The 16,766-nt window shown below is 45.5% G+C and overlaps 2 protein-coding genes across 2 annotated transcripts; both read right to left on the bottom strand.

Moving 5' to 3' along the window:
- Window positions 1-230: 230 nt before the first annotated feature.
- Window positions 231-5,939, bottom strand: LOC100828536 (gamma-tubulin complex component 5). The gene is made up of 16 exons (XM_003577630.4): window positions 5,656-5,939; window positions 5,300-5,560; window positions 5,110-5,204; window positions 4,537-4,699; window positions 4,336-4,446; window positions 2,691-3,830; window positions 2,450-2,602; window positions 2,265-2,364; window positions 2,018-2,112; window positions 1,772-1,945; window positions 1,650-1,706; window positions 1,500-1,571; window positions 1,252-1,350; window positions 1,037-1,168; window positions 762-935; window positions 231-666 (listed from the first exon to the last, which is right to left on the bottom strand). Exons 1-16 carry the CDS (start codon window positions 5,794-5,796, stop codon window positions 526-528), a joined length of 3,108 nt encoding a protein of 1,035 aa, XP_003577678.1. The 5' UTR covers window positions 5,797-5,939; the 3' UTR covers window positions 231-525.
- Window positions 5,940-12,023: 6,084 nt separating this feature from the next.
- On the bottom strand, window positions 12,024-16,606 carry LOC100836497 (probable ureidoglycolate hydrolase). The gene is made up of 12 exons (XM_003577655.4): window positions 16,305-16,606; window positions 16,037-16,122; window positions 15,614-15,688; window positions 15,320-15,448; window positions 14,499-14,585; window positions 14,180-14,382; window positions 14,006-14,108; window positions 13,827-13,918; window positions 13,274-13,336; window positions 12,950-13,190; window positions 12,742-12,782; window positions 12,024-12,460 (listed from the first exon to the last, which is right to left on the bottom strand). The coding sequence occupies exons 1-12, from the start codon at window positions 16,479-16,481 to the stop codon at window positions 12,363-12,365; spliced, it is 1,395 nt and encodes a 464-aa protein (XP_003577703.1). The 5' UTR covers window positions 16,482-16,606; the 3' UTR covers window positions 12,024-12,362.
- Between the last annotated feature and the right edge of the window lie 160 nt (window positions 16,607-16,766).

Here is a 16,766-nt window from a genome sequence, read left to right as displayed (position 1 = left end):
TGATTGTGCCCCCAGAACATCACCGCGAGGGTAATATCTCGCCTTGAACACCCGTGCACAAGGAGACTACGGGTTTTGGGGTTTGTCAAGAGACACCAACCTTGCTTTGCGAACAAGGTTGAAGCATGCAAATCCATGTAACCTAGCCGTTTGACTCGGGATATGTACTTTGTGTTTTTCTTTTAAAATTTTGTTATGGAACTCAAGTGTACTCACAGTCGCAGGCAATCTTTTGAAAGGGTGCTCGGGACGTTCTCAAACATATATTGCAACTTGTGTTCCAGCACAAGGAATCCAACCATTTTCTACTAAATGTCAGACTTACGGAGCTCTGGGAACAACTCATGTGCACACATACAACTGAACCTGGGAAATAAATCAAACAGTGTTACATCCTCAAAACCGCGGGGGAATAAAATGAAGGGATTCAGAAACTACTGGCTGGCTGCCTCAGGTTCGCTTGCTACAAACTTACAACTCCTTGTACATACATTCTCCGCAGAAGGAGAACACCTACAATTCCTATCAAGGCTGCTGCCGTGACCGGGACCCAGGGATCGCAGAGAAGGTTCCAGTGTCAGACATGTAGTAGTGATTGTAATTGATCCGCGTGACCAGGTCAGCGAGATGTGGAAAATGACCCACGTTGAGCTTGAAAGATAGGATCTGCAAGGGGGGTTGCAAGATTGAATCTACAGAAAACATACATCTCCGGCAGTACAACAGATCACTGAATTTTGCTTAAGTAGATAGAAACCTACCCTCAAGAGGAACACAACACACTCGTCGAATTGCTTGTCGATCCGATCCAGCTCCATCTCACATCTTGACCTAACAGCTGGAGTGGTTCCACCGGTACCGAGAGTTTGCTCCACATTGTGGAAGTCTAGCGCCAATCCTAGTATAGTCTTGACTCGACTGGCGATGAGGGCCCACTGCAATACACACAGTAATGAACATTCAAATTTCTTAGCTGTAGTTTAAAAGTTTGAAATTGAGCATTGCTTTTTTTGGGGTGAGATTGCAATGTTCTCACCAACTTATCGGATGCCACAAAGCATTGCCGCTGAATAGAAGAAAGATATGCCTCATGAACTTCCATGACTTCGTCCAGTGTGGTAGCAGATGCCATGCCATCACAAAGCTCAGTCCATGCACTATGATACACCTACTCAATTGTTTTAAAAGGAGTTCAATTTGAGACAGTCATAGTCTCATATAGTGAAATGAATCTAAACCATCTCAACTCACTCGGTCCATGACATATTGATGAAATGCATCGACGAAATGGAGGAGCTTCTGCCCTACTATCAAGTGTTGTTTAAAATTATGTGCCGTGCTGCCCCTGCCCTGCCAGTGGAAAAGGGTTGATACATCAGAATGAAGCCTGCACGCTGGCAAGAGACCAAATCCAAGTATCCAACTCACAAGTCACAACACTAATACACTATACCAACTGCATAAAAGAAGAAGCAAATGTTGATTTGATTGCAGAATACCTTCCACATCCACTTCCGAGTTTCATCCAACACAAACTTTGCACGCTTGACCTTCAGTAAGAATCCCATGACCTGGTCCAGCAAAATGAGCAAAGCCATCATCTCATACACATTGCACTCTGTTTAAATACTATTATAGAAAGTACTTACCTGATTATACTTCTTCAGAGCCTCCGCATTAGCAATTAGATCAAGAGGCCAAGACACCTGACACCACCAAAATACATGAACAAAGTAACACAGATAAATGTTAATAGTTATTTGGTACATACCTTATACGTGAAATTAAGCACGTCAAGTGCATCAATGCCAAAACCTTGTGCACGGCCTTTTCTGGAAGTTAATGCACTTTCCTCATCATATCGTGGGTCAGGCTTTGCTAGTGAAACAACCAGCGAATCTGGAGCAGTTAGGAGCATTTTATCAGCTGAGTATCTTATGGATTCCTGCAAGCAAGGATTAACTTAAGAGTAATGATGGACATAAATATAAATCACAAAGTTGACTTAAGTACTCACCTGCAATAAAGTATTCAACTCAAAATCATCATCCCAGGAATTCCCCTTATCGAGCTTATCAAAAATTGTTATCAGAAACTGCTGCAGCATGTCACCTGAAGGCTCAAGTTGAATCATTCTAGATATATTTATATCCTTACTGATTCTCAAAAGAATATTAATCAAGTAAAAGCATCTTTCCCATACAGCAAAAAGTTTTTGTGAAGGAAAACATAGTTAAAAGGTTAAAACCCACTGTATAGCACACCTGATCCTAGCAAATAGATAGCTCGTAATACTAAGAGTTCGTCCATTAATCTCCATTCACCCATTAGCTTGCATAGGATTTGCCTGCCAATGTGATCCACCTAACAAAGGCGAAGAAAGCACAAGCCTGTTATTATACATACGAACTCAGAAGAAATAGAGTGCAAATATCACTTTTGAGCAGACCTGTCTCTTTATACATTTAGAAAGGCATTCTTGGATAATACCCACTGGATGAAGGGGGTCTTTCAAAGCCATGCTCTGAATAAACTTCAGAACTCTCGACGCAAGCGTACTATCTTTCTGCAAAGGTAAGATCTCCGACAACGGGACATTTTCCTGAAGGAGTAAAGGCAATCGGGTTACAGTACAGCTAATGAGAAAACTTGAAGAACAAACTAAACCATACTTCAGAAGCAACTCTTACATTGACACATGGAAGAAGAGTCGGAAATGCATAAAGGTCCTCCAAGGTCCTTCTATCATCCTCTTGGCGGACATATTCCAAGTCATCAAACTGAAAGCCAAACTTATAATCGGTTCCATCCAGTCTGGGAAAAGATGTTGTAGATTGTGTATCGCCACAAATGCTAGTTCCAGCAGAATGGTGATCACCAAATATAGCTCTCCGCATGTTCTCATCATTCAGCGGAGGAAGATCAAAGCATTTAGAGATATTCAAGTTGCTCCAAGAGTTTGGATTCCTCCGCAGTGCATCTCCACAAGTAGTGATGGCTGGATTTTCATAACAACATGGACTGAAATGTCTGTCCACTGCATTGGAAGATAGATCTTGCAAATATTCATGAACAGATGTTGGATCCCTCATAGCAGCACTTTTGGACAGGGTTTTCTCCATATCATCACATTTTCTTCCTGATATAGCATCTCTTAGGAGCTTTAACCAAGTCTTTTCAGAGCTGTTTTCTGCACATGCTTCCTTTGTTCCTTGTGCATCACTCTTGCATTCCAGTAAAGCTTTGACATCTGGAGTACTACCAGCGGGCAGGTTTCTTAAGTATTCATAAACATGGTCACCATTTTCTAACAGACCAGATAGGCATATCAAGAATATCTCAGACAAAGTTAAGAGTCCCATTTCACGAGCATCATGTCCAAACTGGCCAGTAGATTTTCTAAGATCATCTTCACATGTTAGATGCCCCGCCTTGATTTCAAAACTTAATATATCTGGCCGATTCAGTCGACTACTGTGATTGGAATGCTGATCAACATCAAACCCATTTGTACCCTCGTGAGTTCTAGTATGATGTGTGCTTTGAACATGCTGGACAAGCTGAAATGATTTTCCAGCAGATACAATGGCTCTTGCAATATCCTTCAAGAACACTGGACATAGTATATCCACGTAACCTTGATTACTGGCTTTCAAGCAAGCTCCTGTATTAGCTGGTTCCTGCTTGTTTGATTCCTTTGTCCTGATAGATTCAGTGTCAGTTAAAGTTGATGAATTGTCAGCTCGCGATCCTCTTACTCTGAGCATATAGCTCATTTCCCAGAAGGAGGGTTGATCTACTGTAACTGCATTATTTGCATAAAAGAACATCTACAGAAGAGAGATTTTCAGATCAAAACAGTCAAACCTTCAAATTTCAAGTGACGCTGCAAAAGTGGAAACCGTTTATCCAATTCCCTAGATGGTTACAATAAGCTGGTATAAGAATAATGGTAATGATTAACTGCATAATATCACAAAGTAAGTTATTAACCCTCAGCGGTCATTTTTAAAAAAGGTTTGAAGAGTTATTAAACTTACACGGGAATATGGGATTATCAATTACGGCCGACTTACAGTAGAGGGACAGGATTCCAGCCAGTCCCCAAAAATGAGAGGAAGCCAAGAGTTATTTATGCCTTTGCTGAAGTCTACAGGGTTTGAAGCATAACAATGATACTCGCATGGTTTAAGTTTAATTTTGAGGAATGCTAAGACCAACCAAACATGATAGTTCATTCTTAAGTTCTAGGGTTTGCACACTGATATATTGAGCAACCTTTTAATGTTATGAGTTATCTCTCATAAACAGTTACAGAAGATGGTTCTGAAATACCTCTTCATAAGGGTCATCAAGAATGCCATCATAAAGCCAGGAATCAAGACAATGAAGATAAGGTAACAAGCTTCCAGCAAATATCACTAGCAGCATATGATACGGTTCACCCTAAAATTTAGTTTTCAACAACAGGTTAGTGAGCATTCTGAAAAGAAACACAAACAATCAGATATTTGGACAGCTAGGTCTTGTTGTAACCTCGCCATCTTCCACGAGACAGACTTCATTTAACTTCTTAAAAATATGGTTCAGAACATGAACTGCCACTTCACTGGATGCAATGTTTGCTCCAGAATTCCAAAAGCCATCTGGCACAGCTCCATGCACAACTTGATACAAATGTTCCGCTCCAGAACATAAACTGCAAGAATTTTTGTAGTACTGGTGAATAATGGCTACAAATTTAAGCATGTCAAGTACTAAATACTACATGAAAAACACCGGAGCAACTACTCAAAATACCAGTTGCTATCTTTATTCATTTTTTCCTTTCAAGAACTAACCCAAATGGGAAAAGGAAAGAAAGAAAAGGCAGGAAACTCCTTGCTATCACATATCACACAATTGCTAATATTCCTAAAATCTACTAACCTTCAACACTGAAGGTGGACATATATGCATTAGTAAATACTGAACACTTAGAGGCACTATTTTGAAGGGACAGTCGGAGGACTTGACAAGATGTCGTAAACACAACCCTCCTCTGTGCATATAGAAATTAACTGTACACTGGATGAAAAGAAATAATGAAGCATCGTGCTGATGTATAACCTTGACATAGAATCAGTCAAACCGAGAAGAGTTATAGTCCGGTCGACTGAAAGAAATAACTCCTCTTCCTCTTTCAGAGCTGCTTCTCGAAGCCTCTGGCGTTAAAACAACGACGGCCAATGGAATTTGTGAGTCAGCAAAAAATATTCTATTCATACTACACAAGAAATGGACTTAGTTGCGGCCTCACCATAAGCCAGGAATGGACTGAACTAGCAAACGCATTCAATGTTGGAGTCCCATGACCGCACGACCTAACTTTCCCAACAAAAAGTTCCACAAGCTTCAAGCATGTCGCCGCGAACAGAAGAGGCTTCAGCACGGATCCGAGGCTCGCCCGTGACAGATGCGACACATACGTCCCCGCTTTCTCGCAGTATGCTGGCACATTCTCGTCCCAGTAGAGCAGGAGCGTGTCGAAACCTTGGAGCACTTGGAAGACACTTTTAACCTGCAAAAGTGTGACAACAGTACAGTCCTCAAGCCCCGGTACATGAGCACGAATCTGAAGAAGTAGAGCACTGATCCGCAGGAAGAAATTCTCACCAGCTCATCTTCTTCCGCTCTTGATGCCGGAACCGGCGCCGCGTGAGGAAGGCCATTGGATACACTAAGCTGAAGCTTATGTATGAAGCTCTCGGTAACGTCGGCCTCCAGCAATCCTCCGGTTTGCTGAGGAAGAACCATGGATGCAGGCACGGGCGGAGGACCCAGTAGGGTGGCCGCCCTACCTTGATTTTTGCCTCAATTAAGAATTGGGGAAGATTAAGGAAATGAAGCGGGGAGCTAAAGGGCGGAATCCGTCCGTGGGGTGATCGGAGTTCGGGAGCGAGAGAATCGAAGGGGAGATCAACCTGCGGCGGAGGCGCTCGCGCGAGGAGGAAGACGAGCCAGGGGGCTGGGGCGCTGGGCAGCGGGATGGGGATTGGGGACGGAGGGGCCGGTGGCGGGCGGCGGGGAGGGAGGAGAGAGGTGTTCGCGGTGGCGCCTGGCGATTTAGAGGGCCGTTGTTCATCCTGGACGTTAGATCAAGATCATACGGCCAGAGAAAAGACCAAGGAAAACCGGTGGGTTTTTTTCTTTGACAGATGCAAGAACCGGTGAATCTGCTGAATCGACATCTAAAAAACTATGGGCATACTATTGCATTTGTATTTATTTTATTTTAATAAATCAAAATATGCTGAGTAATTTGTTGATACATAGTATTACCAGTAAAATACACTGGAAGTCCTAATTCTTTTCTCAAGGTGTCATGTCAGTCCATATACTTTGAAAATGTACGTTTAGGTTCTAATTCTAAATTCTATTTTAGGTTGTTCAGCACAGGTCCTGAGTGTGTGTCTCGTGCTCTGACCGGGTGACGTGGCCGTTTGGGCCCAAACGTCGGGCGACAAGCGGGACGTAAATTGCCAGATAAAACCATGCCTTCTTCTAATTTCTACTCCCTCCGATCCTAAATTGTTGTCGAAATATTACATGTATCTAAACGTTTTTTAAGAGTAGATACGTTCATATTTGCGCAAATTTGAGACAAGAATTTAGGATCGGAGAAAGTATTTTATTGTATAATTCTCGTATACATTTCGTCCCCTAATTGTTGAACCGGACACGAATGGTCCGTCGACCCGTCTAAAAATGTTTTGGTGCCAACATGACATGTTTTTTCCCACCAAGTTGCCGTGTAGGAATGCATGGATCGCCTCATCCGCGGAATTAAGGAAGGTGATTGAGCATACGATAAAAAATTAGAAATTTTAATGCATCATGTCTATGTTTAGATACATTCAAGTTTGGACAAACTTACATTTTTTGTTGGACGGAGTGAGTATAAAAATATAAAAACGCCTCACAATGCTCTGCAGTAACCGGTAATTTTGTAAGAGAAACATACCCATATGTTGGATGGGGCTGAATTAAGAAGGAACACTCTGAACAAATTAAGGAAGCTGCGCGCGAGACGGTGGTGATAAGAGAGAGCGGCCGGCCGGGGCAGAATTAGTTAAACCGCGCGAACCAAACTTATGATCGAGCTCAGGCCAGGCCGGGTTTTTCATGGGCCGCTGACATGAACTCCGGTGCCGCCCCATGCCGCGGCCGTTCCCGAGACGCCGACTGGAAGTGCGACTGGGTCGACGACGGCGCCGGTGCCCGCCGATACCACGCTTGCATCACCACCAGAAACGCCGCCCCTGGATTCGCTGGGTCAGCAGAATCTTGGCGTTGGGAGCCGGCGCCCCCCCCCCCCCCCCCCCCCACCCAATGCCGCGGCCAACCCCACGGTGCTGACCGGAAGTGCTTCTGGCACGCTGACGATGTTGCCCGATACCACGCCGCCATCACCACCAGAAACTCCCGCCAGATACAGAAGCACTCTGCCGGCCGCCGCAAGGGGCACGACGGAGCTCAGCTGCACCTGCATGACGGAGCCCAACACGACGAGGAACATCACGGCAGTGCTCCCAACATGAACCATGTCAGCGGCTCCTCAAGCTTTACTTTCTTGCTAGGACCGGACCGGCCGGCTGGCTAGCTGATATATGTGCCTAGCTGGTTTGATTTGTTCTTGTTGCAGCAGCTATATATAGCTAGCGGCTCTGAGGGTTTGCTTTGCTATGTATAACAGCAAGGAGGAGCTAGCTATATATATATAGCTAGGCAAGCTCTGGAGCTCCGGCCGGCCCCGGCCGCGGGTGTGGTTGTAATTCCATTCCAGCAGGGTCCTATTAAGAAAAGGGAACATCATCTGATTTGCGTGGGTTTGTTGTTTAATTAGTTAGAGTTGTTGACTTGATTTGGTTTACCAAGTGTGGAAATCTACGGTAGTTGATCAGACGTGGCTCACATCGATCCAGCTTACGTGCTCCCAGCTTGTGTATCAAAATTCACAAACAAACTTAAAATGTTCGTTGACGAAATGTTAAATGTATCTAAACACTTTTTAAGAATAGATACATTCATATTTGGGCAAATTTGACTTAAGAATTTAGAATCAGAGAGAGTAGCCTCTTATTTGTTTTTTTTTTTGGAAACTCTATTAAGAAGTGATCATCTGATTTTGTGTGGATGTATTGTTTAGATGGCGTGAATTTTGCTTCAACTAATATTGGTGTGGCGCTGTGGCAGGATAAATTCTTTAGTGTGGAAACCGACGGTTGTTGATCAGATCAGACGTGCACGTTCGGGCTCACCAACGTGCTCCCGGCGAAGCAATTGTTTCCCTCTGTCTTGATCTAAAATTGTTTCCCTTTGTGCGTATCAAAATTTACAAGAAATTCGTGCTCTCGCAACGACTATTTAGTCTTTGTCTAGTGAAGATAAACTTGTTACCTATAATAGAATAAATCTCTTATATGGATCGGCCCATAAACTCTACGTGACAAAGACTAATTTTACTACACTGATCAACATGTCAATAAAGCTTCGTCAAGCTTACAAGACACCGGTAAAAAAAAAAGTCAACAAGCCTCAATGCCATGATCAAACTGGTGGAACGACTCAAATGGGAAAAAAAAAAGGAGAACATAAGAAATTGTAGATGGTGGACCATGGACCATCACCTTTCCCACTTGGTGCATATAACAACTATAGACCAAGACTCAACTTTACCATATTGTTCTCACTTTTTCTTTCCCTCGAAGATAGACATAGTTTTTTGTCATGAAACCCCTAACTTATATAAACCCTTCTATATTTAACGGTCAAGATTTATTGAGGATGATATTTAATGGGTTATCAACAAAACATCCAAGTGCAAATATATTATACTCCAGTAGTAGCATTTTTTTAATGTGTCAAACACAAAATGAAAACTCTGTTGGCAATCAATATGTTGTGACCTCTCGGCTTTATTTTATTTTTATTTTTATTCGTGAATCCCGATTTTTCAAAGACGAGTTACTAACAGTATTTGATTTTTTTACTCTACATATACCATTATATTATTGTTAAGAAAGAAGTGAATTGCATTGCACATGGTCTCAATATTTACTCTCACTACTAATTTAACATCATGTATGAGCGAATGGTCAGCTGATAAATCAGACACGTTTTTATGTAATATTGCTATTAAGTACCATAGAAAACAAATTTGTGCCGACATAACTATTCTATTCCATGGTTCACGGTTGTTCTTAAGTTACCTATCGACGGTGAGAGCCGAGACCTAGTTGCTGTCCAACTTCTCTTAGAGCATCTCTAGCCGCACTCCCCATTTGGCGTCCGGCGCAGTCGTTTTTAGGTCGTTTGGGGGGGGGGGGGCGCTGGCGGATTTTTTTTTAGGGTTCCGCCATGACCCAGCCGCGCCCCCAATAAGAACACCCCCCCCCCCAAAAAAAATCCCCAAAATAGACAAAATTTAACTAAATTTGGTGGAATTTAAATGAAGTAGGCAAAAGTTAACTAAACTCGGTGGAATTTAATTAAAGATAAAGTTTTTCATTACATAATTCTAAAATAAAAAAAGGCCGTCTAGTCGTCAAGGTCGCTGAAGGAGAGGTGGGCCTCGTCAGAGTCGTCGGAGTCGATTTCGATCGGCTCCGTTTTCACCTCCGGCGCCGCCTCTTCCCCGGCTTCTTCTTCTCGGCGGCCTCCCTCTCCCCCTCCTTGGTGCTCCACGCCAACGCCTCGGCGTCCGTCATGGCGAGGCCGAGGCGTTTTGCCTCCTCGGCCTCGCGCTCGCTGGCGCGCTCCGTCGCCCGCTGCCCCGAGAACTCCTCGAGGTCGCCGTCCTGACGCCATTCGAGCGCCAGGCGCTCGTACTTCGGCACCGGCGCCAACTGCGGTTCCGGCTTGGGCCGAACTAGGCGGAGGTGGCCGCGAGGCGGCTCCGGTCCCCGTCGGCGGGAAGAGGCCCCCGGCTCCTCCTTGATGTGCGGCGCCGGAGAGGAGGCGCTGCAGGAAGAGCCGGAGCCGGGGGAGCGGGAGGCGCCGGAGCCGCCGTACCGGTGCATGCCCGCCAATGCCGGTGGGGGCGTCTCTAGGTGGGGGTTATCGCCGGTAGTGATGTGCGCGAGCACCGCCACCACGGAGCGCCCGCTCGAGAATCGCCGCCGGCCGTCGATGTTGAATCGACCTGGTGGCGGGCGCTCGTCTTTTCCCTTGTACCGGGCGATTTTGACGGCGTGGCGGTCGGCGAAGAACGGCGCCCTGTTGGCCCCGGTGGCACGGTTCCACCCGAGGTCCTCACGCTCCTCCGTCGTCAGCCTGTGCCACCAATGGGCATTGATGGCGGCGGTCCGGGCACGGCCCGTTGGCAGCGGCGGCGACGGGATGCCGCCGATGCTGAGCGTCCAGTGCGCCGGCAGCCGACAATCGGGGGGTGCCGGGTACTCTTGCTCGTGGAGGGCCTCGGCCTCCTCAAGCCTGAGCATCGCTCGACACCACGCTCGTCGCCTGCAGTCATGGTCTCGTCGGCGGGAGGGTTTAGGGCGAGAGAGAGGGAGGGTTTGGGTGAGAGGGAGGAGAGGAGGCGCCGAGAGGAGAATGCCAAGTACCGCCGGTGGTCGCTCCTTTTTATATCGCCGGAATGCAAACCGGCGGGCATGTGAACACGGCGATAAACGCGTCCACATGGCAACCGGCAGCCTACCGCCATTAAAATCCACTCGGGAGCCGAGGAGGGGCTGGTGAGAAACCGGTGGGACGTTTAATTGGTCGCTGACAAGGCGGACCCGCCGCAATAACGCGTTGTGCCGGTGCCCGCTCGCCCCCGCGGGTTGGGTTCGGCCTAGAGGCGCCAGATAACTTTTTAGGCCGCGCCGGATGAAAAAAATAATTGGGGAGGCCGTTGGGTGGGTTTTTGGGCGCCGGCGCCCCGCAAGCCCGTTTAGGGGGCCTTTAGGGGGGGGGGGCTGGAGATGCTCTTAGAGATGCTACATACTCCAAGCTAAAGAGTAAAGAAAGGGAGAGAATAAACATGCTTTCTCTTGGTGAAGTAACGGGGGATAATACGTTTTCTCCATTGTACTCAACATCTCCCCCTCATCACGGGTTCTCGTAATTTCATCATTTTTTTTCTTTTTTTTTTGTAAAAGTAGGATCCTTCTGGATCCCGAATTTATTTAATAGTAGGAAACATAGCACGTATTACAGCTAGACACCCTAAAGATCTAAAATTACACAGAAGTCCCTGGACTTTGCAGAAAGGACCTAGAACAAGGAAGAAGAAACGCAATCGGGTCATCAACAACCAGCCGGAGATCACCTCGCCGTCGCCGGGGGCTTCACCACTTGTTACGACAAGGCTGCCACGACTAGCCATGGCCACCGGCTGGACATTGAACTGCCTCCTGTTTGGCAACACGCCTAGGAGGAAAAGGGGTGGCCGCCCGTTGGCCTGAGGATGCAGCAGCAAGGGGGAAGCTGGCGGCCGTCTGCCGGCGCCGTAACTCCCCAACGTTGGTTGCTGCTGATGTGCTCGACCACGATACGAGTGCTCCATCCCGCCACCGTCTACTCGCCGGAGAACCACCACCATGGTGACTCCAACAGCGAGAAGAAGACCACAGGATCCCCTGCAGATCAGGAACTCCACAAAGGCAAGATCCACCATCTTCAAGAGAAGAACTCCTCCTCTAACTCCAGCCCAAGACCCACCATGAGCAAAGGCCGGAGGGAAGGAGGAACTGACCTGAAGAAGAGGATGCCCCACAGATCTGTTATTGGCGGAGCGGCCGACCTGGTAAATCTCGCCGGCGTGAGCGACCAGAAGGCCGGAGACGACAGGGAGAAACCAAGGCAAAGCGCGTCGGTGGGGATCCGAGACCACCGGCGTTAGGCTCCTGGCAAACGCCCCTAAGGCAACGACTAGACGAAAATAAACAGAGGACCAGGCCTCCTCTCCCCCTCCTCGCCGGCCGGAGAGGAGGGGGACCTGTAGCAAGGTGGGAGAGGAGGAGCAGAAGGGGGGGGGGGGCTCATAATTTATCTTGATATCCACATACTTTTACAAATGTATACACATGTTTTTATTGTCACCTTTGGAAGACATTGCAAGGCGAAGAGAAAGAACTGGCAAAGGAGATGTCCGTGGTTACAGAAAAATATGACATTATGATGAAATCAGATGGCATTTCCTCGCTGAAATAGTAGCACTGGAATTCCCGCCCATCCAAATATTATTCCGGAAGAAGGAATCATGGTTTAATCTGTCCGCCTGATGCGTCAACGGCGAGGCAGCTGATGTACAACGTATTATCGGCAAGGAAACACAGGCGTTGGGTACTTCCCTCTTGATTCCTCCCATGCCGTGGTCACTCGAGGGATAATTTCGCCATAGTCAAGGCTAGCACCTTCACTCCGTTCGCCATGTCCTCCGGCGACGCATACTCTTCCGGCTTGTGGCTGTATCCTGCAACCAGAAGGTCGAGTTCAGCAACCATTTACGTCGTGGTAGTTTTCTAGTTTTGCTTTGTGTATCGTAAAAACTTGAACACTCATCACTTCAACAGACAGAAAAAAAAGATGTCTTAAAATCAGCACTTTCAATTTACAATTTTTTTTTCTTGACATGTACTTCTGCACTAGTATCAGATTACTAGATTATCTGGCCCACTGCAGCATTTTAACTAGTCAATATGAAACGTGAAGTCTTCGCAAAAATAATAATGAAACAGGAAGTGGAGTACAAACCTTTGTAACAGGGTATGAAGATCATACCCATTGGTGATATTCTGCAAAGACAAGTGCACATGTTACTCGAGGGCATTCACAATGAAAGATAACTGTAATTAATACTGGAGATGAAGTAAACATTGCCAGAATATTTTGGTACACAAGTCAAAGTCTCAAAGACGAAATCAGCAATGTGGGAAATCCCTGTTGGGGCCCAGTAAATCACCTGGCCATGAAGAGTGAATCGTGATAGGCTCTGCTGATCATCAATTGGTATTGTAGGCCCAACTGTTTTGCAGCAAATTCCATTGCGTTAATGACTGCTTTGTCAGAAAGAGCAGGTGGATCCTGATTGATGATCTTGAATTCTGATAGCTCTACTCTGCGGATCTTTGATATCTCAACTGCAGATTGGTGAACCTTCTCAATGACATCGTTCCTTCTTTTCTCATCGATATCTCTTACATCTGTACACGTGAAGGGGGGACTTACGAGTTGGAAAAATATCATATTTTAAATAGTAATTTTATCAAAAGGAACAGGCTCCTACCAATTTCCAGGTGTGATTTACTTGGGATGCTATTGATAGCCCCTGGATGTAGCTGCAGAATACCTACAAGAGAATAATCTGTTAGAGAAAAATTAAGATGTGGGCAAGCTTACCATGGACCATTGGCTGTATAATACTGTCACAACGAAAATAGCACTCAAATGTAGAATTGCTTATCTAGTATACAGCAGGGTAAACCATTCTAAATTATGCTTACGCTTCTTTCCATTTAAGCATCGACATATTTTCAAATTGCAAGTCTCATGGTTTAGCTAAAAAGATACATATTCTACATTCTTATGTATGAACAGAAAACATGATCAAATCAGGGGTGAATGAACACTAAAATGGCAGTAACTTTGGAAATGGAGGGTAAGCATCCTATTTGCCAGATACGAAGCATTCTTCGTGCAGCTGCAAATCAGATTTTCTGAGAAACACATATTCAGTCCAAATATACTGCAGGATACTAGTATTATGCCGCTATGGCAGCACAAGCATGAACTAATAGTACACATGACTTTGAAAATAAAACCTAATTTATTAAACGTACCAACAGTGCCAACTGTATCAATTGATCCTGAATCCAGAACATGTTTCTCAACTGCTAATGCCAGCTCAGCTGCCGCCAATCCAGCATCGTTTCTGTAAACACCTCTTTGGCTCTTTACCATACATATACATGGACACCCTTCAACAAATAATGTAATAAAATGGATGAAAAATACTAACCTTGCGGGCATGAGCACTGCTCCAGCATGGCCCCCATTCCCTTCAAATTCCACCTTAATACTTGCAGGAGCAGCAATAGCAGTAACGATGCCAATTGGGATGCCTGTCGTTACGATATACATGAGTAAGATGAATTCCAAACCACATACACATCAATTCAACTCTAAATCCAACCTTCTTTTTCCAAGATGGGACCCTGTTCAATGTGCAATTCTACAAAAGCAAAATAAGTATCTTGGTTCAAAAATACATCATGTAGATCCTCTGGATGTATCTTGTAGCCAGCAGAGTCAGCTGCATCAACGAATGATAAATTCTGGTTGTCAACTGTCCTTTTTAGGGATTGAGCTAGTTCCTCACTCCCTGCCATCAAGCGGCTGCACATTTTCAAGAAGTGAGAAGATGAGAACCAACAAATTAGGATTATGCCACAAGTAGCACAACAGAACTGATTCTCAAGATAAGATGTAACTTGTTCTAAATAAGGGCCAACCTTCCCAAGCAGCTAATTCCAAATCTTGTAGGTTCCTCTGATGTAAACATAATAACCTCCAAAGACCTTTTTGGCTGGAAACCGGACCTGTAAACAGTATGACAGTGCAGGTTGAGCACGTAATGTTCTCAAGATGAAAACAACAACGGAGTTTGACATTATATAGCATTGAGTTATGTCTCCAATTCTTCAGTATGGAAGTATTTTTCATCAATATATGGAACTAAATCTAATATTTATATAGCCTTTTGCAACTTCGAATGGTACAGGAATGATTAAAGCAATTCTGAAATGCAGTCAATTTCATGATATTCAGTGTCTGTCTTCAAGTTGTTTAGCCCTCTTAAAATGTTTAACATAGTATAAAAAATGCTTTGGTCTGTATGCTCTGAACTAGTATTCAGGGCTAAAACACATTTTTCATGCATGGGAGAATGAGAAGAGGCGCGTCTTATTAAAAATTGCATTAGGTGCATCATGATACTTCCACCTAGCCAAATAAATCCAACTTTCCTTTCGCCATTTCATAAGTATCAGATTCATGATTTGCAAAAAGAGTTTAAAAGATTAATTGGTTGGATTTCATGATGGAGGTGGATCTTTATCAGTCTAATAGACACATGGAGGAAAGAACTAGCATATATGTATATGCAGGATATAGTTCAATCAGATAAATGACCCTAAATTTCTGTTCAAATACAGGTTAGCAATCTAACAATATGAATAAAGTAAAATGCAAGCATGATGTATAAATAACATGCAAAAAATAAAATGGAACACGCATTTTTTAAATGATGAAAGACAATTCTAAGCATCTCTACCTTTTTAGCACACTGATTGCCTCAAGAGCACCCAGAACACCAACAACACCATCATATTTGCCTGAAAATGGAATGGCATCAACATGAGAACCAGTTGCAACTGCTCCTAGTTCCGCTTCATGACCCACCCTGTAGAGAAGTATGCAATATTACAATTATGCCAAGAAATTACCATATCGGCAACTCAAGCACTAACTTAATCTTTGGCATTGTCCATATCTAACAACTTTCAAAGCAAGAAACACAAATCAACGACAGAATCCGAATCCTAGAGGTAACCAAAGACCAACTCACCAGCGGCCAAATATGTTACCAACGGCATCTTCTCGAACAGCAAGGCCAAGCTCTTTCATTATCCCTTTTATGTACCTAGACATCAAGAGAAGAAATCAATGATCAGCATCATAGGTATTCACTATCCAGATATGCACATCATCACTGGCAAACAACATGTATAGTTTCATACTATACAGTAACATTCAAAATGCAACGGCCACTCTGTTAAAGTCGAGTGATCAATTCCATGTCCATGAAACAAAGTTATCTTAAAATTTGACTCGATGCAGAGTCAGGCCACTATCAGAGTAAAAGCAAACGAGGCCGTTACGATTGCAAGTTTGCAACCAGTGACAAACTCTGATGACCACAGAAGATAGGTAACTCTCAGCGTCAGGTGTAAGGAGTACGCGAATTTAGAACTGGGTGTGGTATTCTCACCTTCGAGCTTGCACGTCCTTGTCGCTGTACAGCACACGCGTCACCGACGGCGCCGGGGAGTCAGAGAACGAGGCCAGTTCATCAATCTACGAGACGGAAGCAGAAGAAATCCATCACCACATTGCCAGCCTCAGACCATCGGCGCCAATCATAGGGTCGCGCGTGGATCACAGTTCACTGATACTACAACAACACACGCGGCCGGCCTCTCGACGGACGCGGGGAAGCAGGGCGAGCATCCGGTGGAAGGGGGAACGAGTGACGTTACCTGGCGCTGGAGGCCTTCGGAGTCGACGCGCAAGGCATATGCGCGGCGGTCTCCCTCGCCGTCGTCGGAGGCGGGGAAGCCGGCGAACTCCTCCATGGTCCGCCGCGCCACCGCGTCGTCGTGGCCCTGCGCCGCGGCGCCGGCGACGAGCAGGAGGAGGAAGAGGGACGGGACCATGGCTCCGCCTCCGCAGCCGCTACCCTCTGGCTCGATGGGGGAAGAGAAGAGAGACGGAGGGGAAGGAAGAAGAAGAAGTTGGAGATGACGCGACGGCAGTGGTGGCTGGCGTGGTGTGGCGAGGAAGACGACATGAGTCCACGAAGCAAAACGAACTAAACAACTCACTCCAGACACTGACCCTGTGGGACCCACCGACTCGTCCCGGCCCCGTAACGAAGTCGGCCTGATAAGGAAAGCCCAACAAGGCCCAGCAACTCGGATGGGCCCGCAGGTAAGTATAGC

This window comes from Brachypodium distachyon, chromosome 4 (assembly GCF_000005505.3).
Source record: "Brachypodium distachyon strain Bd21 chromosome 4, Brachypodium_distachyon_v3.0, whole genome shotgun sequence".
NCBI classification, from domain to species: domain Eukaryota; kingdom Viridiplantae; phylum Streptophyta; class Magnoliopsida; order Poales; family Poaceae; genus Brachypodium; species Brachypodium distachyon.
The sequence above is the reverse complement of the archived record's forward strand: the minus strand, read 5'-3'. Positions and strand labels throughout refer to the sequence as shown.

What these genes read in the sequence shown, in the direction of transcription:
- LOC100828536 (XM_003577630.4), bottom strand. Translation starts at nt 5,796, where the DNA reads ATGGTTCTTCCTCAGCAAACCGGAGGATTGCTGGAGGCCGACGTTACC. An exon ending in TTGATGACCCTTATGAAGAG is followed by an intron (nt 3,831 to 4,335) that starts GTATTTCAGAAC and finishes TCTCTTCTGTAG; the next exon opens with ATGTTCTTTTATGCAAATAA. An exon ending in CTCTTCTTCCATGTGTCAAT is followed by an intron (nt 2,603 to 2,690) that starts GTAAGAGTTGCT and finishes TTACTCCTTCAG; the next exon opens with GAAAATGTCCCGTTGTCGGA.
- LOC100836497 (XM_003577655.4), bottom strand. Translation starts at nt 16,481, where the DNA reads ATGGTCCCGTCCCTCTTCCTCCTCCTGCTCGTCGCCGGCGCCGCGGCG. An exon ending in GGTAACATATTTGGCCGCTG is followed by an intron (nt 15,449 to 15,613) that starts GTGAGTTGGTCT and finishes ACTTCTCTACAG; the next exon opens with GGTGGGTCATGAAGCGGAAC. An exon ending in TAAATCACACCTGGAAATTG is followed by an intron (nt 13,191 to 13,273) that starts GTAGGAGCCTGT and finishes TCACGTGTACAG; the next exon opens with ATGTAAGAGATATCGATGAG.